General features: G+C 42.6%; 1 protein-coding gene across 4 annotated transcripts in view; it reads left to right on the forward strand.

Annotated features, from left to right (window-relative positions):
• The window catches only part of chl1b (cell adhesion molecule L1-like b), a 67642-nt gene extending 42871 nt beyond the window's left edge, over nucleotides 1-24771 (forward strand). For 3 of the 4 annotated variants that reach the window (XM_084037582.1, XM_084037585.1, XM_084037583.1), the window contains 17 exons: nucleotides 399-530; nucleotides 1752-1892; nucleotides 2831-2942; nucleotides 3211-3377; nucleotides 3458-3623; nucleotides 3740-3864; nucleotides 4228-4329; nucleotides 4647-4844; nucleotides 5066-5136; nucleotides 5937-6159; nucleotides 7849-7964; nucleotides 8154-8358; nucleotides 8492-8614; nucleotides 12218-12397; nucleotides 19113-19244; nucleotides 20170-20242; nucleotides 22997-24771. In XM_084037582.1, coding sequence (XP_083893708.1) covers nucleotides 399-530; nucleotides 1752-1892; nucleotides 2831-2942; nucleotides 3211-3377; nucleotides 3458-3623; nucleotides 3740-3864; nucleotides 4228-4329; nucleotides 4647-4844; nucleotides 5066-5136; nucleotides 5937-6159; nucleotides 7849-7964; nucleotides 8154-8358; nucleotides 8492-8614; nucleotides 12218-12397; nucleotides 19113-19244; nucleotides 20170-20242; nucleotides 22997-23189 — 2459 coding nt within the window. In that variant the 3' untranslated portion in view covers nucleotides 23190-24771. Of the gene's footprint in view, nucleotides 1-398; nucleotides 531-1751; nucleotides 1893-2830; nucleotides 2943-3210; nucleotides 3378-3457; nucleotides 3624-3739; nucleotides 3865-4227; nucleotides 4330-4646; nucleotides 4845-5065; nucleotides 5137-5936; nucleotides 6160-7848; nucleotides 7965-8153; nucleotides 8359-8491; nucleotides 8615-12217; nucleotides 12398-19112; nucleotides 19245-20169; nucleotides 20243-20365; nucleotides 20446-22996 lie in introns of all 4 variants that reach the window. The other variant, XM_084037584.1, reaches the window with a different exon arrangement.
• The last annotated feature ends 2317 nt before the right edge of the window (nucleotides 24772-27088 follow it).

Below are 27088 nucleotides of genomic sequence, written 5' to 3' on the forward strand. Positions count from 1 at the left end.
AAGCCAACAGGCTTTTAAATAATCCACTGTATTGTAAATTAATTAAGGAGACTCTCCAATTAAGATCAGACCCATAATCCAAAATGTATATCACAAAAACATGATTAACGCCAAACAAAGGGACTTCCTATTCAGCCCGGATGATCCCAGACAGACAATTTGATCTTTTAACCAAAAATAAAGATACGTACAATTTACGTCACCACCTCTGCTGCTGCACTTTTCACAATAGATATGGATAGTCTGTACACGGACAGAAACACAAGTACCCAGATAGACTCTTACATTGAATAACATTTATCGTGCAGCTGTTCCTGTGATTGTGTCGACTCCCTAGAAACGCCCAGTGTCTTTCTTAAAACGGCCCTCACCAGTTTGATAATATTGTGTCTTCCCAGAGCCTCCCGAGTGGCTGGTCGAGCCCGAGAGTCAGCTCAGTATGATCGGCTCAGACGTGCTCATCAAGTGTTCTGCCAGCGGGACGCCTCAGCCAACTATAACATGGAGGGTGAACGGTGAACCCCTGCAGGGTCAGTCCCACCTCACTGTTTAATACCTTTCTACTGGGGGCTAGTCCCGATGACTCAATGAACAAACAAGGCTAACTGGTGATGTTTGTAGCTTTCCTGTTTTAATGCAACCTGTTACATACAGTAAGTTATAACACGTAGGTGGGAAATATAGCCCTTGCTTATTGGGATGGCCGATTAATCACATTTCTTTTTTTCCAATTATGATCTGACTTCCAATGATTATGGAAAAAAAAAATCAAGTTAAAACATATTATTGTGCTGCATTCCAGTTTGCAACGATTCTCTTTTTGTCTTGTTAGAAATTAAAGTCATGCTGAAATGCTATTTTAAGAGTATGTAGCTTCCATACCGTGACGTATTTCCCAGTGAAACGGGACATAACGTTGGAAGGAATTTGATTTGATTGTTCAAAAGATGAGCTCAGGATCTTCTCTGGCTCATGGATGGTCGCCATGACAATAATGGTTTAAATTGGCTGGTACTAGCTGATGTAAGCATACATCATATTGTTTTCCAGGAAGAAAGAGGTATTGAATTTTGATATAAAAGTACAAAGAAATAGATTTTTGTATTATTTTCAGCATATCTTGTTCAATAAGTGCACAATATGACCGGGGATGTGATCTAAAGGGATTAAAAGGACATTTTTCTTTTCATCTTGACTAAGTGCACCCCTTTCCTTTGTCCCTGCCCAGTGTTCCCATTAATTAATCACAGTTTCATGATGACCCCTAAATACTTTTACACTTCTCAACGAGTGGGGTCCACGCGGCCTCCCCAGGGGATTCAGCTTGGGTATCAGGAACGGCTGTTCGGCACATTTCGTTCGGCACAAGTCGGCAGGGTGAAGGTGGCTCGCTGCACCCACTCTGGCTGCGGGGAGGGATGGGGGCCTCCTTCCAAGCGTGACTGTCCTCCGTGTGTCAGGGGTCTGCAGCGATGTCAGCACCCGACCCGTCTTGAAACACGGAGCCTAACTCATTTACCAAAGAGATAAATAGATATAACCTGCAAAAAAAAGTCACATAGATCTAGCTTCTTAATTTTGCTGTGTGCCAGAATGGAGCATTTAACTTTAAAATGTACAAAGTGTCCTTTCTAAATGCATGATGTTTCCACAGTCACAGTGTTTAATAATCACGATTGTGAATTTTGCCATTATGGAGCAGTTTTCAGCATGAATGATGGCGATTTAATACTGTCTTTGGTTTATTACAGGGGCGCCTGCAGCCAACAGGAAGACGTTAGATGACACCATAGTTTTACACAACGCCAAAGCGTCCGACAGTGCCGTCTATCAGTGCGAGGCCTCCAACAAACACGGGACGCTTCTGTCAAACGCAAACATCATGATTATGAGTAAGTGCTTAAAGTTCCACGAGCCCGTCCTCGTTTCCGTTTCACCATCAGGTACATGAAAAATGCTCTTCTAAGCAGCATTTGTTCCACGGTGTTTGTGAGTAAGTGTCAGACTTGTGAGTAAGTGTCAGACTTCGCAGTGAGTCATTGGGAGACCGCCACTGACTGATGTGTCGAGCCAGAGAGCCGGCGCTGATGTTGGCATATGCCCATAAAGGAGCGAGGAGCCCAGGGAAGGAGCGCTGTCTGCAAGCTGTAACTCCTTCATCCAGCCTCGCGGTTCTCCCTGTGGAGCAACAAGCCCAGCTCCCTGCCATTTATATGCTAACAAGTTATCCCTCAATTCCTTACTGACTTCAGGGCCATAACACAAACATGTGCTGCTTTACAAGTGTAGATAAAAAAATGTAAAAACCCCAAAATGTTGCTTTTTGTCGCGCCGTACGCACAAAACGTGGGGAGTTTGTTCTCAGTGACACAGGAGTTAATAAAGCTAGACAGTCGCTGAATGCTAAGTCCCAGCGGCTGCCTTTGCAAACAATTAGCAGAGACAGACCATTTTAATAAGAGCCTTTGGCTACAACTGATAAGGTCCACGTGCTCGGGTAGCTTATTATTCCATTGTTTCCGTCTTTGATTTCGTTTTTTGCATTTACACATTTCTGACAACCTGACAGCCGAGTCGCTTTCTGACACAAAAAGGAGCCGACAGTTAGCACAGGGAAGGTGCGAGTGTCCTTGCTTCATTTAACCCCTGATTATCTCTCCGGTTTTGTCTGGTTTTAAGACCGCTTAATTGCACCCCTCATCTCGCTCAGAGTCCTGGAAGTAGTGCAGGCCACCCAGAGGTCCCTGCATGGGGGGATGTCCACATATGCACGTCTGCTGTTCCACCAACCTCAGATTGATGATTCGATTCTGCTGCGTGGTCTTTACAGATCTGGCCCCCATGATTTTGACAAAAGAGGGGGAGGATTACTCTGCCGTGCAGGGGAAGGGTGTGATGATGGACTGCAAGGTCTTCAGCTCTCCTCCTTCTACCATCACTTGGTAAGTGTGCAGTTCCTGTCTCTCATACACCAGCAGAGAGCAGTAGATCTCAACCGGTGGTTGCATACAGAATTATACACATGCATATATCTGTATTTGGGGACTTGCTGTTTTTTAAGTAAACCTGTCACTCAACACCAATGTTTTATTCACCAACCTTTAGTGTAGTGCTTATCCAGAGCGACTGCTGCTGTGTTCGCATTTCATTTGGAATTAAAAGTACTTGGAGACTTAGATTTAACTTTCATTTCCTCTGAATGTTTTCCAGGAGCAAAGACGACTCCTCGCAGTCCGTGGAGGGGCCGAGGTTTACCGTTCACGACAACGGGTCGCTGGAGATCTATAGCGTGGAGAAGGACGACACGGGACAGTACACGTGTTTAGCCAGAAACACAGAGGGATCATCTGCCGTCGACGCCATGCTCTATGTCAAAGGTAAACAGTTGTGCCTGTAAAAGTGTTTGCAGTCGCTTGCAGTCCTTGAGATGTTACTAATACCATGGTGCCTATGGTAGATCCCACTAGAATAGTGGCGCCCCAAGAGGACCTGCAGCTCTTAATAGGTACCACGGCCCAGCTCTCATGCCTGGTAGAGTACGACAAGTCCTTCAGCAACGACTTTGAGCTCCTGTGGGAAAAAGATGACATGGCAATACCCCTCAACTACACTGAGAATTCAAGGTAGGATACTGACTTTTTTTTTTTTTACAACATTGCAGACTTAATCCCAGCTGGAAAGGCGTTTTACTTTTCAGTTTTTTTCAATCAATATTGTGTCTCCATCTTTCTGTCAACAGATACTTTGTGGAGGATGGTATTCTTACGATTATCAATGTAAGCCACAGGGACCAGGGTGTGTACACATGTGTGGCAAGAACGCCGGTGGACCGAGACTCGGCCTCTGCACTGCTCATGGTGTTAGGTGAGCTAACATACGCACAATACGTCTGCCCCGGGCCAAAGGATCAGAGACCCCTAGCGCTACATTTATGTATGAGGTGTTCATAAAGGGATCAATATGTCAAGAGGAGCCGAGGCTGAGCATGGACATGCAGACCATGGCTTTATTAGCGCAGCGCGCTGTCTGACAATTGCCCTTTAGAGATATACTCGACATGTTAAAGTTTAAAAGAAAATAGTGGCAGCGATGCGGCTCGTTCCACATCCTCTGACTCTCGGGATGATTTCATTGAATATTTGTTCCCATGGCCTGAATTTCTTCTTTTTTTCTGCAAAGATTGATGTGTGTGATTTTCCAAAGCCATGTTGTTGTGATGGTTTCCAGACGTCCCCGATGCACCCGAGTACTTGGTACTGTCTGAACACAAGACCAAAAGTGTGAAACTGAAATGGATCCCCGGGGACGACCACAACAGCTCCACCACAGGTAAAAGGAGGAGCATCTGTGTGTGCAGGTGTCAGTACATGCAGTCTAGTACATACCCAGTAAGACTTCCTCTGAAGCATATTAATGACATACACATCTTTCTGCATGTTAATAGATTTCTTTGATACCATCTTGTACAATATGAGTCTATTATTGATTCATCCAAGCATGAATTGTGATTAGCCTCCCCGAGGGATATACAAGCCCAGAGCAGGGTTTGAGGATTTTTCTGCACAGCTGGTGGTTAGATAAGCAATCCTTTGGCACGAACCATAGCGGCGAGGGACCACTCTGATTGTCTTTCTGCCTGTCAACAGAGTTTATTATCGAGTATGAGGAAAGCCAGTGGGAGCCGGGAAACTGGAAGGAGCTGCTCCGCGTCCCCGGGAACCACAACTCGGCCGTGCCCAAACTCCACGGCCACGTCGACTACCGCTTCCGTGTGTCCGGCGTCAACACTGTGGGGGGGGGACCACCCAGCGAACCCACAGAGCGATACAAGCCCCCTCCGTCAGGTCCGGGCTTTTGTCCTTTCATTGTTTGTCATACTTTTTGATAAGGTCCTCCAGACCACTTGAGCCGCCAACACTGCGGCTCTGTGAACTCCAAAAGGACTGCTACCTGCTACATAATTGATTCCACTCTTGTTGAAAACCCGGCCTCTTGTGTGCCCGTTTCACCGGAGATTTCTTCCACTAACAAAAGCTGCAAAATCTATATTCCTTCTTCTCCACAGCTCCTGACAAGAACCCTGAAAATATCAAAATCGAAGGTCATTTGCCACATGAAATGGATATCAACTGGGAGGTAAGAAATAGAGTTTGGTCTTTTATTATCCTCTTACTGCATGTTCTGTAATGTCAGATACCTTTATACATTGAATTATTCACATCTGTCACAGTTTTCTGAAGCCAAAGAACAGAGATGAAGTTTTATCTAAGTTTCATGGGCAATTACAAATAGGAAAGTAATTGAATAGAAATGGTCCGATTTTGATATTTCATTCTGTGGTTCAGATCTTTAGAAAAGCCCTTTTCTGGGACTGTGAATGCATTTCCATTGAAAGCTGCTCCTTTTCTTTGATTGGAAAGAGAAAAGAGGGCTGTGAAAATATTTTTTTCCTCTCTTGACACATATGGTAATATATTCAGCTTTATTGTAAAAAGATAAATCTCTCCTTCACTTATTATCTGGTTGCCCTGTCACGGTAATGTAGTCCCCGAATCCTGGATTCATGAGCTCTCCCACTGTTAATGATTTGCTTTTATGGATAATGCTATCTCGTATTTCTCCCGGTCTGACTTCTGTGAGGAGATAAATCTTTTCATCTATAATGTCTTAGCAAAGCCTATATCAAAGAAAAGCCATGCTACTAGACCAGGTCAGTTATTCCATTATTACATTGTGGGATAAAACACTGCCAGTGTTCCAAGCAGAGTTCACCGGCTAGCTTGTCATTTTAATCCTGCAGAGACAGTGACATTGTGTAGTGAAATACGAGAATGCAATGAGTCTTATGCAACTGTGTATATCTCTATGAGACCCTTCACACCATTGTTCCTACTTTTTGTTTTTTATCTTTGCTTTCATTTCCCCCCATTCTTCAGCCCTTGTTACCCATTGAGCACAATGGTCCCGGTCTGGAGTATAAGGTGAGTTACAAGAGACAGGACGTGGAGGAGGACTGGAAGGAACACATGGTGAAGAGACACTCGTTCGTGGTGAAGAACACTCCCACCTTTGTGCCCTACGAGATCAAGATCCAAGCCAGGAACCATCAGGGCTGGGGCCCCGAGCCCAAGATAGTGACCGGCTACTCAGGAGAGGACTGTGAGTGGTGACCTTTGTTGACCTCATCTGATTGTTATCGAAGCCCTCAAAGGCAGGCAAGGGAAAAAATGGTGGTGATATTATAAGTTTGATGTAGATTGTTTCCTCTCCTGTAAATATGACTGAAGAACAGGTGGAAATTATGTGGAAAAATGTTTGTTGTTGGAATATTCATTTCAGCCTCAAGATGTTTAAACGCTCCACTACCTCCCATGTTCTATAGGACTAACAGTGTTTGTATTTTCTTCCAAATGAGATTTCAATGACAACGACTTGATTGACACAAAAATACATCACCTGCCAAACCTTTTTTCCCCCACACATAAAAAAACAAACTTGTGAAGATTAAACTGGCAAAATGTTTTGCCTTGTTCCCCACCCCAAATGAAGAACAAGGAACAAACAGAAAACGTATCCTGGCAAAACCGTTTTTTTTTCTTACCTGTTTTTTAAGTCCTAAACACAGGAAAGAAAACCATTTTGATCAAATTTTTTTCCTCTCACTTGTCTCTCAGGGCTTTCATAGATTTATTTAAAGCTGCACATGTATTTTTATATATATTTTCATGCATTTTAATACAAAGTGACAAACCCGAAAGGAAAAACAATTGTGCAACTCTAGAGAGCATTTTGGCACCTTTTAACTCATCGTTTTGTTTTCCCAGATACAACTCCGCTCTCATCAACCTCATAGCTTCAGCTGTAGCAGGCCGCTAGTCGACTAGCATAAATAGATAGTTACTATGAACATATTGGAGTGTTTATTTCCCTCCGGAGCTGGTGGAGACTAAAAAGGAGCTAAAAGAAAACACAACTATAGAACTTTGGAAATATAAATAATTTTTCTCTTAAAATTAAAAGTTTAATGCATAAACAATTAAACATTAAGTAGTTTTCTAGACTGAACTGAATTTTCATGAAGAAAATAATGGACTGTTAAGTAAATGTGAGGGGGAAAAAAACCCTGAAAACTTTATGGAATTTATGGTCTGCCCAAAAAGTCACCTGTCACTTTTGGGAGAAAGATGTAGCTGAATGAGTGTTAAAAGTAACCAAAAGACTAGTGTGTCAGTGAATGCAGCATTAAAAAAAACATGTCCTCTAAATGTGTGACTCTGAATCCAATATTATATTTAACATTACCATTATATAATGATGATGTGATGGTGATGATGATGTGCTTGGAGGTGTTTTCTGGGTATTGAAGTTCATGAACTTTCCACTTACTTCTTGCTGCCATTCGGAGCTGCCAGAGTGCAGAACCAAATGATTTATTTATCAGCTTTCAAAGTCGAGGTCAAACTCTCGAGTCTAAAACATTTCAGTTTCACGGTCGCGTACTGTAGCAGTTAGTTGCTCACCAGAATAGCACTGTACAGAAGTTGACTGTGTTTCGTGTGTTCAGCTCTCTTCTGGACTTGCCCCCAGGAAGTAACCTCAGGTCATGATTCTTCTCCTCAAACGTGGTGTTATTAAATGTAGTATTGACCCCCTGTAGCTCAATGGTTGTATCATTTACTTTAGCTTGTGTGACGAGCTTGTAGACTCCTTTAGTCCTTGATCGTAAATGTAGTTGTATGGTAATGAAATCATTAGTTGCTCTCAACTTAAACTGGTTTGTCATCGTTGCTACATTTCCCCTCACTGCTGTGTCATTGACCGTTTTCTTAACGTGCTTTGCCTTCACAGTTCCCTCTGCTGCACCCGACAACGTGGGTGTGGAGGTGATGAACAGCTCGGTGGTCAAGGTTAGCTGGACGCGTGTACACAAGGACAAGTTACATGGACATCTGGGAGGCTACAGGGTAATGCCTCAAAAACAGACCTTTGCTTTTAAGCTTAAAAGGAATGGCCCTGACTTTGCTCTAAACGTTTGCTCCTCTCACCCCACTCTGTCTCCTTTACTCGGCCAGCTCACTGTTTTCCCGTGCAGACGTTCTGTTCCATTCATAATCGTGACGGAGTTTGATGTCATGCTCTCTTTCCTGCCGCAGATAAACTGGTGGCGTCTGCGCAGCCTGGCTGACTCCAAGAAAAGCCACGGAGACAAACACACGCTGACGTTCCCCGGGGACCGCGACCACGGCACGGTCCCAGGGCTGAGGCCCTTCTCTGAGTACAGCCTCATCGTCATGACCTTCAACGGGCGGGGCAACGGCCCCGGCAGCCACCCCCTCAACTTCAAAAGCCCAGAGGGAGGTGGGTTTGTGGAAAACCAGCATGGAGTGTATCGATTCACAACTACTGAAGGGAAAATTCTAATAATAGCCAAGGAAACTGGGTTGCAGAATTCGACTGCTTACTGTGTGTATTACCTTCTTTGCCCCCACAGTGCCGGAGAAAATTCCTGTTTTCAGGGTCACAGATGTACAGAAGCACAGTGTCTCTCTGCTCTGGGCCCCGCCATCGGAGCCTAATGGGATTCTCACCGGGTACCTCCTCGAGTATCAGCTCAGTACGTATCCCTGTGCCTCATGCTTAACTAACTCAGATGTGATGGTGATGGCCCCTAGGATGTATCGCTTTTTCCTCTTGTGTTTAGCAGCGTTTATATCCCTGTGCTCCTTTACAGCGTGTACCCTCTGAAGAAAAGAGATATTGAGTATATACCAAAACAATTTGGGAGCAGTGGCCGCATATCAGATGCTTTAATAGCCTCACTATGTCAAATGCATTGCCCCTACCTCCATTGTTGCATTGATACAGAGAAGTGTGTGCACTACAGGAGTGTGTTGGAGGAAGAAAGGAGGACCTTGGCGATTGTCTAACCCATGATCGTCAGCAAGGGAAGGGAAATCACTGCTCTCATAGGTTCATAGTGGGATCAATGTGTGTGTAGCACACATGTCAGGGTGATCTGTGCTGGCCTGCATGTCACGATCATGGCTCAGCTTCTGCTGACCAAGGCCACCGTGTCACAGTCTGTTAAGGTCCAGCTGTACTGACCCCATCCTGTCCACAGGGGGACATCTTAAGCACAGCTCACCGTCCCCTCATGGGGATACCGCGGCTGAACGCTTGCCACATGTGCTCACACAGACACATTTCGCCGTCCTTAAACTAAAGTCACAATGAAGCCAATGACTAACTTGCAACAAACGTCTCGGTGCCGCATTTCCCGGCTAATTGAGTTTGATTTGGCGGCGTCACAAGAGGGGCCGAGTGTCACCCAGTATTTCAGGAGAGGACGTTTTCATTGTACCACAGCAATAAAGCTGATGGGCTCTTTGAAGTGTGTCTTTTTGGGGGTTTTTTTAAGTCCCCTTGAGGGAAGTCATGTGCGAAATGTTGAGGATAATGTAGCCAGCTGTCGTCGTATCATCAGCGACACAACTAGAAGCTCAAGCTGCAGCACAGCTGTTTTTAGGGCTACGCCCATCTTCACCGCAGCCTATAATAGCTTCACGTCTCACAGGTTTTCACAGGAAGGCCTGTTGGAACATCGTTTAACACAGTGAGCATGCAGTGACGACCGGGCGTTTCAACAGTTAAACTCACCTGCTTTGAAGAGGGACCTTTTCCGCATGAAACCCTTTAATCATTGCATCAAGTTTATGGTTAAAATAAAGTTGGTTACAGTGGAGATATTAAGCTCACATCCAAGTTCATACATTTTTACGTGTTTTGCATTTCTACTAAATCATGTTTTCATGCTTTTTTGTTGAATAACACTATATTAGTGAATATACCTGTTTTCCCCCCTTTGTAATTTTTAAGTTGCTAGGAAACAGCTAGGGTTTGCTGCATGTACAGCTGATGTTACTCACATGTACAGCCGCTGGAAATAAACAGACACATTTAGAATAATTACATAGCATATTCAATTTGCTTGGGTGAAAAATAGCTGAATCTATTGAATCTATGAATTTATTCAACAAGTAATTTGTTGTATTTTAGCAGTTTGCTGAAAGCAGCAGGGAGACAAAACTGAGTACAATTTAAGAATCCGTTTTTTTATCACACTTGGACTTGGTACAGGTTTTTCCTCTCCTCTTTGATGTAAACATAATGGCTGTCCACTGAACTCATACAGGAAGTTTATATCAGCCTGAATGCATCTCAGTTTCCCATCAGCATTGAGTGGGTGGCATGGTCAAAGATCTGCTAACCCACTCTAAAGCCCAGGGCAGAGCAGGCCAATACACACTAAACAACGAGCAGTCTGCCTCTCAGGAAGCTGGTCTCACCACTTGACAGCGCAAATCCAAGTGTCACAGAGGTGAACTCACACAACATCCATTCTGTCATTTCATTTGTTAAGAGAAACAATTGCATTATTGTCTGCTGTGTGGCAGAGTAGATCCGTTGCTCTTTATTAGTCGTATGGAGGTTAACGCAGAGTCAACGGTGGGATCAAATGTATCGGGACAGCAAGAGCACGAGTCATTTAAAAGAGCAGACAAGTGTCAAATGCGATGCCATAAGTTAAATATAGATGAAATATTATATAGCACTGCATACATAAGTATGATAAGTATTTCACACGTGTGATTGGAAAAAGGAACGAGTAGCTACAGTTTACATTTAAACTGCAAATGTTTTCTAAGGAAAATGATGAAGCACTGAAGAATTTATGAGAGGTTTTATTTATTTAGTTTTTTTTATTTGTGCAGGTTGCACATTTTTGATTCCATATTCAAGTTGCTGCAGAGCAACTTATCAAGAGTGGACCACGTTTGCACAGCACTGATCTTCACGAGTGGGAGTTCAATTTAATTCGTTTGATTTTCCTTCCCATTTCAGCTAAACTCTACCTGTGGGGTCATTCTCAGATTTGGTCTGTTTCACACTTCACAAGGCCAACAATATTGGGCCCAGGAGGTGCTAGAGATTATTTGGAAATGTTGTTGTCTGAGGTTGTGGAAGAGCCAAAGGCTGCAGTCTTCAGCCTGCTCGCTCTATAAGATCAAACACACCGGCTGTCAGGCGTGAGTGCTTCCAGATACGTGAGAAGTTGTTCATCCACAAGAGTGGAAACGTGACGCTTGCTTCTTCTCTGCAACAGCCTGGATTGCATAATTTACCAAGAGTGGACCAAATTTTGTCCCTTGAAACAAAAAGGAAAATAAAAGTCCGGATGTCTGATAACAGCGGGTGGCGTTCGGGCAAAAGGAGACACAGGCGATACATTCTTGTCATTGTTTCTGTTGCACTTCTTTCACAGCAAAGGTCACCTGAACACCTGCTGTGTTTGTTTTTGTTACAAAGAGCATAAATGCCACCTCCCTACCTACTGTGCTTCTCTAGGTGGAGAAAAATGAGATCCCATCACAACATAGACAACACTAATAAATCGTTGGGAATGTGCAGGACACATTTGGTTTGTTAAAAGCAAATAATATTTTCAAGCTTAAAGCCAAAAAAAAGCAGATGTGCATTTGTGGCATTTGCTTTCTTTGGCATCGCTGAAATGTCTTGTGATTGACATTTGAAAAATGCTTCCAACTGACAGAGTTTTGTGCTTCAAAACAGAACACAAGCCAAAAGTTAAACATCTCAGTGTGTGGCAACGTCCAGGAATCACACGGTCACTGGGAAAATAAATATTCACCACCTTTTGGTCGCTAATGGGTTATTAGTAGAATATGTACCAAGTAATAATAGCACACTGTGGAGAAAGCTCTGTTAGTTCAGTGGAAGTAAAGGGCACGTGGACGGTAAAATAAGCAGACACTTGTTCACCTCATTTCATGTGAGAAAGTTCCCTTATTAAAATGCCAGGATGGAATCTGTGGCGTATTAAACCAAACAGTCACTTCTTTACTGCTTTCTCAATGTATTTACAATCTGGTTCCAGGGTTTGTGCTTTGAGCTAATTTCTTCACATTTTGCAGAAACATTGACCCTTCCTCAGTGTTGCAGACATTAGGTCATCAAAGGTTACTCTAACCTCTCAGAACACATATTTAGCCGTAACTCAAGATATCACATGCGAACAATGACAACTTCACATAAATATGTAACGGGATAAAATGATGAAGTAATGACATTTTTGGAGGTTTGTAACATGACTGGTTGGCAGAGGATGCAGTGATTTTATTCTTGTTTTTACGTCTAGTCAACGACACAGAGGAAGTGGGGCCACTGCAGACGATGGACGTCAGCGACCCCGACACCACCAAGTGGATCCTGCGCGACCTGGAGCCTGTGAGCAAATACAAGTTGTACCTGCGCTCCTGCACCGCGGTGGGGTGCGGGCCCGCCGTCAGCGAGGAGTGCACCACTGCCCTGGAAACAAGTGAGTAATGGGGGGGCAGCAGTTGACCGGGTGGTGCATGTGTGGATGAACTTGTGGGTGAGTCGGGGGAGACAACGAAAAAGCAGACGAGCTTTGAAGTGAAGAATTGGCCGGGCAGCATTCGGGCCGAGTGAAATAAGGTGACGAAGCCGTTTCACCGGCATTGAACTAGCGGGATATGATATATGCCTGGGCAGCCGAGCTTTTCATATCTCCATGTAAGTAATTTTTGTGGATAAACAATTTCATACGGGTGTAGTGGAGGTTTTCATTTGTCACTGTCATAGGAGAGCAAGTGCTTATTGATTGGACGGAGAGGGAGAGCTGTGAAACAATCAGCTAAGAAAGAAAATTGCTTGGAGCAGGAGGGGAAACTGAAGGTTTTGATACTGAATCATATAATCATGAAAGAGTCGCCGGGTAAGTCATCATAATGAGGCGGCTCACATCATGTAATCTTTTCTTTTCAATTACATATCAGTGTATGAGGAGTGCACTCCACACTTCAGCTGGCCTCCACTCAAATAAGCTTGTGTGAGATCGCGGACGGTGCTACGACCAACTGGACAGGAAATGAATCGGGGAAACTGGAGGGGCGAATGGTGCTGGCACAAATAATTGTGGGGCGCTTTTAATACGAATGCACCCCATCGCGTCATTGAAGTAGCGTTGTGCAAAAAAAACACAAAAAAAGCAGAAATGCAGGTGCTGAATACACAAGCGATTACTTAGTGTTTACTGGAAGAATCCTTACAATCACAGAAAGCAACTTAATTGGCTCTTAGGGGGTTCTTTATTTGCATTCTGAAAAGCCAGCAAAAGAAAAAAAAATGATTACAGGGGAGAGGATTAATTTATTTGTGTATTGTATTTTGTTGAGCTGCTACATGTGCTTTCACTATGTGTGTGTGTTTATGTCAGTGCTGTTTCTGTTGATTGTCTTTCTCTTCTCTCGCCACTAAAACGTGCATTGCTTTGAGCATTACCTTTGATCATACAGTGAAAGTAAACATCTGCTTTGCATTGCTTGTCCCTTCTGTCCTTTTCTTTCTTTTTTGTTCCTGCAGCTCCAGCTTTCGCTTCCACAGTTGACATCAGTATGTAGATCTGTGTTCATGTAGAAACTGTGGCATGTCATACCGTACACATACAACTTCAAACTGCCCTGAAACGTGGCTTTAACACCAATACATGATTTTGAGATTCTCTATTTGCTGTATGATGGTATGACATGTTTCACAGCCATTATTGTTGTTTCAGGTAGCAGGGTGCATGTTTTTAGATTTAGATATGTGGACAGGTGTGGATGCTACAGGCCTGAATAAAATCAGGTCCAATATATTTATAATTTTTTCCTGCACAGAATTAAAAGGCTCCAAACACTCAGCTCCTCTGTGGATAATTGACCTTGTCTGCTGTTTGCCCTTGCCATCAGCAGAGAGCACTCCAATGCCTCCTTTCATTAGAAAATTGTCAACTTCTTAGATAAAGTTTGTGGCATCCTCTCTAATAGCAATGGTAATGAGTAACCTAATTATAAATTCATATTAATCTGAGCTCATTAGCGACGGTAAACGAATATTGACTTTTATCCTGACAACAGCAGACTCGGTGCAACATGTTTAACTTAAGCAGAGGAAATAAATGATGCTTTAAGAGCCGAACCCAGAAAGAGCAACAGACATTCATCCTTCTTCCTATTAATGATGTGCAAAAGTAAAAATTAATTCACGTTTAAAAAGGCAAGATCAAGTCGAATTAAAATAAAACATGCACAACATCTCACCCTGTCTATAAACAAATGCATTTTATTTTTATTCAAGATTATGTCTGACAGTAGACGTGACTAGTTACTAATTGAACTAGTTTAGCTAAAAATCAGCATGTGTGCTAACAGTAGAACCTAGCTCCTCAAGCTCTATCCCAATTGATAACCACAAGGTCTGTCTTTTTTTTCCAGGCAAGTCAGCTTCCCCCTCACCTCCAAGCACTCCAAAGTCCCCAGTGACCAAACCCACTCGCTCCACCATAGGTAGAGCTGCAGCGCATTCTGACACAAGAGAACGGCATCAACCCACAGAGACGAACAAAACCAGTGAAATACATATAAAACAATGGAAACCAAATACATGTTTGTTATGTCAGAACTAGCAGTTGCTAGGTAACGTGATGATCCCTGGGCTCATTAATTTGCAGTTGGTAAATTGATAACACAAAAATACCTCCATAGGCTAATTAGCTATTTCATTTCAATAGATGGTAATTTTTGCACAGGATACAAAAAAAAAAAAAAAAGATTGACTGGTATGGAAGCCCTGAGTGGCAAGGAAGAAAAACAATTCCAGTCAGTCTTATCTAATGTATTTTCCTGTTCATGACTAGAGAATCAGGTGATATGGTGCTCAGAAAATCTTTTTATGTTTTATTTATTTTTTTCATCTGTAAAACAGGTAGGAATTATTTTTTCTCTCTGCTGGCCAGCAGGGGGCGGTTGCTCTGGCTGTAAAGTAAATCGAATTGCGTGGAGGTCTGTGAGAAAATGACTTCTCACGTGATGTATTATGTCAGTAAACATTGTAAAAACGAGTTTATGGTCACAATCACTAGTTTAAGATCTTCAATACATCATAATGTTCATTTCATAAATTATGGTCCCATTAAAAGTAAAATAGATGATAAAGCACTGTACGCTTTAGGCTACCTTGTGATGAATGACAGGTTGCTACCGCGGACTCGCTACTGTCGCTACCATGCTACCCATGCAGTTAGCTACTAAGATTAAAATTCTAGAAGCTAACTTTGCTAATAGCTTCACACCAGAAGTCAGATGGAGCCAAGTCCAGTAAGGTTGCTGCTCGGCCACTTGTGTTTGTCAGATCCACCCATTACTTTGGCAACGGCCAAAATTCCGAACTTGAGGCCTCCAAACCATGACGTCGTGATGACTAAATCCACTTCTTATATTCAATCTATGGTTAAAACAGATGTAACAGAAAGTATTGGCATTTTACCAACTATTGTTGTAATACATATTTTGGCCACAAGAGGCAGAAGTACACTATGTTCTAAATAGGACTCAAAGCATTTGTTTTATTCCAAGTGAGTTTTCATTTCTCCATGCCTTTTAAACACAAGGTTCATATTGTGTTTATGTATTGTGTGTTTATGCACTGAAAGCAGAGACCACACAGACAGCAATATTTTAGGGAAAGGTTACTATTGAGGCAACACTTTTGGTGTTTTACAGGAACGCCTCAACACCTAATCTTTAAATTATTGGTTTGAATGAAAGTTGAACTAGATAATAAACTCTGTTGGAGTTCTTGAGACTACAAATACACTCGCTGCTGTAAAGTGCTGACCAACAACGTGTCTCATTTTAAACGGCGAAAGAAAAAGTAGTAGCATTATTACTATTAAGATTATTTATTTAATAAAGTAACATCCTCTGGGGAAAATCATTAGCTTTTTATTTACTTTTAGCTCACAGGTAATGTGGCGGCAGAAAAAAAAATATCCTTAAAAAGTTAATAATAGGTTTCTGAGATTTAGATTAATAAACCAAGAGATAAATATACCTAAAGATTATCCTGGCAAAACATTGTTTTGTTTACTGTTCTAAAGTTATAACCAACAACAAAAAGAAAAGAAAATGGATCACCAGATGTTGTTTTTTTCTTTTCTGACTTGCCTCTCAGGGCTTCCGTAGCATTCTGATGAGAAAGCTGGTTTTAATTTCTCTGCTGCACCACGGGGAAACCTTAGATACCAGATCTATATCCCGACCCCACAGTGAAGCTGTAGAGTGCAGTCACTTGAAGGGGACAGATATGTCTAATTGTCAGTGATTGATTTGTTGGGTCTCACCCCTCCCCGTACACATCAGCGTATTGACCCGACAGTCACCTGACATTTCCATGTAATCTTCAACTGGGTAAACAGCAGCACCGCTCAGGGACAGAAGTTGTCCGGGGCAGAGTCTGAGCCGAGAGGAAACAGGAAGGATGAATGTCCTCCTGGGCCGGGGAGGTGTGAGCTCATACTGGGAGGGTGATATTTACGGGACGCTGAGATAAGTGGATAAGTGGAAGCTGTTGAAAGCTCCCATATCAGAATGAGTTTCTGGCCTCTCCTTCTAAAATAAAAGTCTGACTTTGAAGGTGCGCGTCTTCCAGGGCATCAGCTCCCTGCTGGGTGAGCAGCTGCTTTCTACAGCATTTAATAGCAAGCCGCGGAGCGCAGCGACAAAACACAGCAACCAGCCGTGGGATATTTTTAGTTTAGGGGCCCATGGCAGTGGAAGCCATTGCGAAGTTCCAATAGCTGGAATTACCATAGTTTGCAGACTAATCCATCAACATTAGTCAGAGTGTGTCATTCGCAGTGGTTGGGACGGGGAGTGGAGACACAGGTGTCTTTGCATGCAGAATTATCACCTGAGCAAATAATGCACCTGAGCTGGAAACACGGCAGAAGATTTGCATGTTTGCCATGGGGGAATGAAGCGGATTGTGCTTTGTTGACTGGCTCAGACAGCTGCTGTCAAAGCATACTTTCCCCATACTAATGACGCACATCATTCACTACATTATTAGATTGTTTGTCTTCCCAGTTGGGTATCAAAGACTATATCGCATGATACGACTGAGGCAGATAAAACTTAGAACTGAAGGAATTTGATCTTGCTTTCAGAGCAAATAACACATTATAATTATTAAAGCTCATTAATTATTGGATACCTCAAAGAAAAAGTAAAACCAAGGCTCTAGCTACCACTGAGGACTCAGAGCTCAGGAAGTCACTGTTGCTTATGGGAATTCAATTACATGCGGTCGGCTTCAAAGGCTGATTCAGATTTATATTTTTGACTAAACATTAGAGCTGAAACTATTATGCGCTTGGTCAGTCGCAAGGAAACAACTTTGATAAATGACTGAACAAATAATCCATGATCAAAGATACATCAAAAGGCAACGCTTCTCTGGTTTCAGCTCCTCATCTGATTATTTGTTGCGTTTATCAATTTTGTATCACAATGTTCTTGTTTTTTGGGCCGTGTCGACATTTGTTGCCATGACGATGGGGTCTGGGAACAGCTACTGGGCATTTTTCATTATTTTCAGACTTTTCAAAGACTATGAGTAATCAGTTAATTTAAAAAATAATCAGTAGATTAATAAAATGAAAATAATAAGCTGTCGCCATACTAAACATCATTTAATTTGACTGTTTAAGGCCAAAAATGTTAAACCCAACGGAATAATAAAGGTATATGGTACTTCCCCACCAGACGTTGGGAAATATAAATGAATAGTCCATTAAAATAAAAAATGTTTAGGTAATTTTCTAAGTATCTTTTCTGGCTATTAAATCCTTTTCAGCCACGGTCCCCGTACCAGATAGAGAATATATACTTTGAATTATTTGACAGAGCATATTTTTCACATAAGTATCAGTTATGTGAAAAAACTCAAACTCAATATATTAGAATATGAGACATGTATTACACATGCAGATTCCAGGAGTTATTGATTTATTAGTGTGTTATATAACTTATCATTTATTAGAGTTAGCTGTGTGATATGGCAATAACGTCAAATAAGAAACTATATAGAACATCTAAAAATAACCACATAGTCTCGATGGCAAATCTCCCTGAAGATCTTTTGTACATCTCCATTTATCTTCATCTCCTTGTCCATGTTTCTCTCATCCCGTTTGCCGTTAAGGGGTTCACCCGATGCCTCCTTCTGTCAGACATAATTGAGGCGTCCTCACAATACTGTTAGGAAACAAAAGAGCACGGCCGCTTCTTTCACAGAGGGTGAAGAGCAAACACCCTTTGCTAACCATTCTCTCTCTCACTTCTCCTCCAGTCCCGGCCTTGCTGAACTTTAGCTTCGCTGTGAGCCACAGCTTCGCAAATATCAGCTGGATACCTGGAGGGGAGCACACAGAGTTTTTTATTGCATATATGAACAACCGTAAGCTCATATTACTCCATTTGTTCCTCCTCCTGTTAGTTTCTGGACGTGGTTGCAGTGGTTCTTAGTGACCTTGTGTTGTGTCTCATATGGTCCTTTTGTGTTCTTTCATTCACTAGATTCACTAGTTGTGTGTTGTCATGACTACTAACCTCATCATGATCATTCACCCTCTGCACAGGTGAAGGTCTCTGGAAGATATCAGAGGCCTTAAACACCTCTCAGACTTTCCACGTCATTGACGGCCTTGACCCTGGGACCGAGTACACTGTGCGCCTTATTCCCAACGGCTGGGTTGATAATTCTAGTATATTTGAAGACATTATCACGACCAAGTTAACAGGTGAGGAGGGAAACCAAAACAACCACACAAAAAAAAGAGCAAAAGAAAGAAAAGCAGGCAAAACTAATTGACCTCTTGCGGTGAACCCAGCGCGTCCTTGAGCAGCGACTCGAGCCGCGCGGCGTGTGGTGCTTCGTGGTGTCACGAGGATTTAATTTAGACTCGCCGAGAGGAATTACGTTTGTACAGCGTCCCCCACTTGATTAATTAGACAAGCAGGATTAGCTGTTTAATATTAATATTGCACCGTTTTCCAATCAACGGGCGCGAACCCGCCACCTCCTGCCTCTTTGCATCAAGATGGGAGTCGTTCGATGTAAACATTCAATCAAGTGTCCTGATGAAAAGGCCAAGGCGTGTCAAAGTCACCGGGTGTTGTTCTCCGCAGGTCTGGCCAGCGTCCACGGAGGAATATCCACCCAGGGCTGGTTTATCGGCCTGATGTGTGCCATCGCTCTCCTCACACTCATTGTGTTGATTGCCTGCTTTGTCAACAGAAATAAAGGGGGGAAGTATTCCGGTAGGTGCTCGCTTACAAGTGCACATACACACATCACACACACCTTGCTTGAATAGTAATTGCTGCTTGGGACGTCATTATATTTCCATTTGACTGTTTTTGCGATGAATGAAATTATCAATCACACTGGAAACCATTATACAAGGCCGATCTTTTTTTCTTTTCTTTTTTCCAGCCACAAAATGATTTTTTAATGCAAATTCATACAAAAAATAGCCCCGTGTATTGATAGGAAAATGAGCCTTTCTACTGTATGTTCATTATTTGAATTTAGCATTATTTAGACACACAGATTTTTCTTTTTTTTTTTCCAGCAGCAATCTAAACAAAGTGCAGCCCACAGCGAGACAAAATGCAAATGCAGCACACAGGGTGGCTGAGCAGGGAATGATGACATACGCTCTGTGGTATCTCAATGTTATTCTTCCTATTGGGGACACCAGAGTCCTTATCGGCTTTTATTATTCACAGCTAATGGCCATCAGGTTGTCGTCTGGGCAGCAATCGCTTCACTCGTCAGCAGAAAAAAGAGCGAGAGGCAGCTCTGTCCTTTGTTTTCTCATTAAGTTCTCATTATCACCGTGGCTCCAACAGCCTTTTCTCTCATTCCCTTCTGGGTCTTTTCTTACCCGTTACATCACATATAGAATGATACTTCATATTGTGGGGAATTGTGTGACATTTATATAAAAAGAAAGAGATAATGCTTGATTTTGCGCCTCAAATAAGAATTATTATTACAGACATTAGATGTTCTTTTTATGTATTTGCTATATTTATTGAAATGCTGCATCATTTCTCAGGCTTGCGCTGATCTTTCATTCCGTGAATAAGTGCCTGGGATTCAGGGGACACGCCGATGATGTGCTTTGGCAGCCATCTCTTGAGGAAATTGCTCATATCTCCTTTTCATTTTTGTGAGCAGTGAAAGAAAAAGAGGACCTTCACCCGGACGTGGAGTCCCAGGGCATGAATGACGACACGTTTTGTGAATACAGGTAAGCGTAACCCTCGGAGCACTTATTTCACCACCTCGCTGCAATTCACGTGCAACAGTGTGTGAAATCCCCTTCTGCTGTCCTCTTCTCTCCACTATTTTCTCTCTCTCCTTCCGCTGAAAGACCTTCCAGCGTGCACGGGGTTCACGTGGAGCCTCACTCTTCTTCTGTCCGAGACATTTGACGGCCTGAGTAACTGGAAAGTATGTGATAAACAGCAGTAGCATCCCTGAGCTGTTTACACGCCCGTGTTTGTAGAGTGCTAGCGTTCCTTTCTAGGCGCATTGTGACCTTAGATACGGTGTCGTGTTGTCGTTGGTGATAGACGTCCGCATCATAAAGGGGAGCCGCGGCGCTGCTCAGACACTGCCATATTGTGTCCGGAAGGAGCTAAACGCAGGCTGCTCAGCAAAACAGCAGGAGGCTCAAACCAATCAGTGTAATTGAAAGCAGCTCATCTCCGGGGCAGCGATATCTGGGTCCCTGTGTAATTCTGCAGACAGTGGGATGTGCGCAGCACAACAAATGCTGATGCGGTGAAGTCAAAAGTGGCTCAGTGTGACAGGATTTATACTCCCGTCATGGTGACTACAGGAGCTGGTTGCACAAGCGATTCATAAATCCAGCACGTCGCTTTGTGTGTGAAGTCCCTCCGAAGTTATATGAGCTGACTTTCAAACTAGTGATTTACTACGACGGGTGGCAAACGGCACACTCGAGTCAAAGGAACGGCTCATCATTTTGGAAAATACACTTATATGCTATCTGGCGAGAGTGATGAGAAGATGTTTATCACTCTTGTGTGTGTACACTAATGGGCTAGAAGAGAACGTTATCGTTATCTATAACATACGATCATGTATGGAAGCAAAATCCTGTTCCCGAAAGTCAGAACATAAATAGGTCATTTATGGAAACAAAAACAAATTATCTAGTGAACATATCTAAAAAAAAAACTACTTTAAAGGAAGGTCTGGTGCTTTGTGTCTAATGCATTACAAGCACCGATACTGATAGAGATTTAAAAACAATTTGCATAAAGTGAAGGCGAGTGTTTTTGCATTTTCCTGACATCCATTTGTCACGGTCCTGGTGTATAGACCTTTAGACTGAAAAAACAATGTGAGAGTAAGAGATAAAACTACAGACAGTAAAGGATTTAAAGGAGCTTGGAAGTGTTTTGGCCTCTCCCCTAAGGTTTGACAAACGCATATAGTTATGTAGAACTGTTAGGGCTATTCCTTAATCCTTGATATTTAATATAGCTCTAACATTTATGAATTGAATTATTTTTTCCCTCATCTCTCATACTGCATAACCTCTTGGTCTCAGGTATCAGCCATCAGCCTGCACCATTAAACCACTGACATCGCTTTACAACTAAGCTATCAAAGTTCTGGACAAGAAGAATTTCCTCATTGTAAAATCTTTAAGAAGTATAATTGTCTCAGTTTTTTATTTATTTCCACCTCCTACTCTAACCTTACATTACACACACTTTCATTGCTTCACTAATACTGCCACTTAACTTAAATTGTAAAACCTCCGTATTTACACTTGGCTATGGATTTTAAAAAGCTAGACATGTGTTACTATAACGACAGTAAGTAAATGCACTCTTTCCAGAGTCAGAAAGATGTGTGTCTGTGTCCAGCTTTATGCTAAGCTACTGTTCTGGCTGCTGATGGTAGCTTCATATTTACCGTACAGATCATCAGTGTATTTTATACTATTTATAATATAAGTATGGCTTTGTTTTATTTATTTACTGCGTGGAAACTTGTGTGTTTAGTAGTATCATTTATTCGGATAGTTATGTTCTTCAGTAAGAAGGTTTGTGAGCTAATAGTACACAGGCCGCTGTGGCTCGTAGCCAACTGCAAACCAATGCACGCTCAAGACCAACTCCCCGAACGACCAGGAAAGACAACAAACTGTTTCTACCGACACCATGGAAATCATAGTTAGTCTTTTTGTCCTTAGCTCTCTAAATTAGCTCACTTTAGGCAATCTTAATCATTTATTTATAATTGTTTTTGGGAAAGTGTGTGTGTGTGTGTGTGTGTGTGTGTGTGTGTGTGTGTGTGTGTGTGTGTGTGTGTGTGTGTGTGTGGGTTATGGCATTAATAGCATTTTGGTCTATAATTAAAATGTCATGACTTATTTTAGTCTTTTACCATGAAATCTTAGCAAGTTTACGTTAGTTTTGTCAGGTCGGCATGTAACTACTACACTCTGCAATTAAATATCTCGGGAAGTACTGATTTGTCTTGTGCGACCGGTTTGATCTCCACCTGGCGAACACTTGAACCATGCTAGGTTTGACCTTATGACCAGCTGGTGCAAGCAGCTCCAAGGTGACATGAAGTCAACGGCATTTATGTCACCAGGAAAGTTACCTATTTATAAACCTCATCCTATAAAAGCATGTTTACCCGTTTGGCAATGAAGACATGTCACAGGACCAAAGCATGTGCAGCATCAGTCAGCAGCAAAGTCTCCTCAACATCTCACTTCTCCTCCAGTCATCATTTTCCCAAAAGCACTGATGCACATACAAAGTAATGATCGACATCGTCTCGACATGTGGGTCTCTGTGATTATTTCCCATTGATCAGCCAGTGGTAAGCGCCCGCGTCAGTCGCAGAGGCGGCCATAGCTCGAGCCCCGCGACCCCCTCCATCCTCCCCAATAAGCCGTAGAGTGAAGCCACGGGTGAAATGATTGTAAATCCGCTGTGCCTCTCTCTCGTAGTGACGACGAGAAGCCACTTAAGGGCAGCCAACGCTCGCTGAGCAGAGAGATCAAAGCCGGGGACAGCCTGGTGGACTACGGCGACGAGGACGTCCAGTTCAACGAGGACGGCTCCTTCATCGGCGAGTACGGGGGGCGGAAGGAGAAGAGGGCGTCCGCCGAGATCAAAGCCAGCATTCAGACCCCGGCGTGAGGAGCAGAACCGCCGTCCATCCTCTCCCAGACAACGTTTTCATTAAACCTGCAGGGAGGAACAAATGAAAGAGTGAACAGACATTATCCACACCGAGCACACGTTTTGTGTCAAATGTAATGCGTCATCGCCAACTGCACACTGCCACCCTCATTTTATAAAGCTCTGTTTTTGTCAAGTTGCAACAGAATGACCATTACTAAATACTGTGTATATATAGTGTATATTGTATGTGCGGAATGTCTTTTTTTTATAATTATTATTGCGTAAAAAAAAAAAGATAAGTAGTGGGTTTGGATTTTCTTTTCTTTTTTTATCTCCCTTACTTCAGCTGCAGTATTTGTACAAATGTTACATTTCACTCTCTAGGTCGTATCATTTTATGACGCTTTGCCTCCGATGTCATCTTGTAGCGGACCACAGACACGTGGGAGCATCAAGTTAATATTTTTCAAGTGGAGCAAATATTACTGACCTTTTTATATTTGAAAATTATTCATTAAATATGATGGAAGATGTGTATAAAGGTTGCTTATTAACTTATTTTATCCAGTGGTTTTATACCTGACAAAATAACACTGATATTTACATATCATAAACAGTGATTCTTGAGTCATGAATCTCCTGGTGACGTTAGAAGAAAATAAAATGTAGCTATTATGTGTCTTGTTTAGCATTTAGATCCATTGGACAATATAAATGACTTTTCTTCACTTCAATGACTTTCTATAGCAGAGCCATGCTATACCAGATATGGAATTTTAAAAACATGTAATCCATTATACATTATTATTTATCTGATTATTAGAAATTGTTGTGTAATAGTCACTTTTTTAAATCAGAATTTTGTATTGAAAATACAATACAGTTGAATCCACTTTATTGACATGATATTGGTGGTTGCCAGTAGCTGGTATTTCAAATGAAGTTGCTCTGAAAACACAATTCAGTCATAGAAGTCGCCACGCAGTGTTTAGAGAAACACTGACATTTTGGCAAATATGCATACTCCCATGATGGTGGAGGACTTGTGCTTGGACATGTAAGAAGGGGAAAAAATGGAAGATTGTCTCAAGCTCCAAAAGTGCTCAATCCTACACTTCCCATAATTCATCTTCAAAGTGATTTTAAATTCCATGCCCCCCATTTGTAACGTAGTCATTTTCAGTCTCAAAGTCCAAGCAGACATCACTGTGACATCACTTATTTTTTTCCTCACACCTTAAGAGCCACAGAACATTTTACATCTGTCCTCCGAGCAGCGCTCCCTGATACATAAACAGATGCTCACGTGTGAATAAGTGGGGTGTCTTTAAAATAGGATTGAATCAGATTCCTGAAATCTGGTTGCATACAATATACTAGTCAAAGTTACATCAGTCTTAACAAGCCTTACTCTGTTACTTTCAATATACTGCCGTTCAAAATACAATCGTTATGTTGCTCTGCATTAACATTAGCACCATGATCAGAGGAAAAAAAAAAGAAAATTGCAATGTTTTTGTAAAAATTCAGCCATTGCATGTTAAGAATGTTAATTGGTGTTTAGTTGATGTCATTAAATTGCTTTACTTTCTTACAACCTGGTAATGGTCTGACTGCCTGTCTGGTCACTGATGAAACATTATTCACGTGTTTGTTTCTGCCCCGACAGGACTCGACAAATCGCCTCCAGTCGGCAGGAAAAAAAAAGGTGCAATGTCCTCATTCCCTCTGAATAAAATAGATGTTTGACAAACTGTTCCCGTTTCTAGTGCGATCTTAACAAATGTCACGCCAGGGTCAAGTCTCCGTCTGAGTTGAGCTTCCCGTTTGATTGCTTTGGTTGCAGGAGAGAATCATGGGAGAGCGAAGGAGTGGGCTCAGACAGGCACTGGATCACGGAGCGAGAGCCGTAATCATGTCTGATGGTCGGTTGTAGGGAGTGGAGAGTCTCGCTGTGAGGGTTCTCACCGCCAGGGTCACATCTGTCTCGCGTACGCCGCTTGCCTTCGCCGCAGCAGTCGGAGGCTTCGGCTTTCACACACACGTACGACCTTCAGGTGTTGATAACGGACCCTCTGGCTGCCATTTTGAAGGTCCTCAGCTCTTTGGCAACAATGCAAACAGCTGGAGGTGTCTGTGCACATGCCATCAGCGTCGGCGGAAGCTGCTTACAGGGCTTAACTCTGCAACATACCAACAACTGCTCTCCGGGGCCATGTTGCATTACATCACAGCTAGGGGGGAGCAGTTTAGACAAAGCCTCTCAGAGAAGACTTTGAAAAAGACTAAATGGTACAAGGAATCGTCTACAGTAACACTCACATGTACATTAGAGATAATTCACTCCGTCCATGCTGGCTGTAACATGCTTACATGAGGTGTGTGTGTGTGTGTGTGTGTGTGTGTGGGGGGGGGGGGGGGGGGGGGTCCACTGTGCAATGTGAAGCTTCAGCTCTCTGAGTCGACTAAATGAAGTCTAAGGAAAAGAAATCCTGCTGTATGGGCAGATGAGTATTGTTTTTTCTTTTATTAAAAGAACAATTAACAACAACAACAACAATTATCACTGTGTGTTACAGTCTTGGTGTCCTGACCATTTTTGGACCGTTTTTGACTTCATAAACCCGAGGGGTTAAAGGAAAACACCACCGCATTTCAATACTGAATTATGTTCTGCTCTGATCTTAGACGAGGTGATACATATCTCCCTCTCCTCTGTTCGTGCACTCAATGGCTCTTGCGCGCACTCCGCGCAGCGCTAATTTGCTAGCATGTAGCTTGTCCCAGTATATTCCTTAGGATCCAAAGGGGGGTGAAGTTAGAAGCGACCAAGCACTTCCACGTTGTCCCTATTTAAATACGGTTACGTGAGTAGTTACACGACCCAAGTTTGGTTACACAAAATGAAACATGCCAATTTTTCTAAGCGGATAACAAGGATAACTATATAGTATGGTGGAATAACAACTGGAAGCACTTCGACGTCGGCGCAGTAATATCATCACTCAAAACATGACGGGACTATATACCTTCTGCTTGTTTTCACAACCCTGTACGATGCACGTTATAACCATGATGTTTGATTGTTCACAAACTATCTTACTACAACCTGATGCTTCCTCAACTGTGCACAAACTACTACAGGTAGTGCAGGCGACGGCGTGCAGGTCACGTATCTTCTATTGACGGAAGTAAGAGGGGGAGGGGAGTGATGATATTACTGCGCCGACGTTGAAGTGCTTCCAGTTGTTATTCCGCCATACTATATAGTTATCCTTGTTATTGTGTAACCAAACTTGGATCGTGTAACTACTCACGTAACCGTATTTAAATAGGGACAACGTGGAAGTGCTTGGACGCTTCTAACTTCACCCCCCTTTGGATCCTAAGGAATATACTGGGACAAGCTACATGCTAGCAAATTAGCGCTGCGCGGAGTGCGCGCAAGAGCCATTGAGTGCACGCACAGAGGAGAGGGAGGTATGTATCACCTCGTCTAAGATCAGAGCAGAACATAGTTCAGTATGGAAATGCGGTGGTGTTTTCCTTTAATAAATCTGCTCCATAAAGCATTGCAGGAATGACACAGCAGTTAGCTCCACACTGGTTCACTTGAGCAAAAGCATATGGGAATTTTTTCTGATTTGGGATTTTTGAAATCAACATTTTTGATGTTCAGCACGATATTCTTCACAAATGAACACCACTCTGAGGATATTTGGAGCACGATTGCAGTCGCCAGAAGTAGAAAGCTAACATTAAGCCATAAACAAACTACGCCACGGTCACATGAGCACAAGTTAACACAACGAGGCTGTAAATGCAGACTAGTGTTGAGTGTGATGGCCTTTAGTTGTCTCATTTAGCCACCTGTTAGCAAACACCTTTTTTAAGATGTACATTTACTGACATAT

Source organism: Eutrigla gurnardus (genome assembly GCF_963514095.1).
Source record: "Eutrigla gurnardus genome assembly, chromosome: 2".
NCBI lineage: Eukaryota > Metazoa > Chordata > Actinopteri > Perciformes > Triglidae > Eutrigla > Eutrigla gurnardus.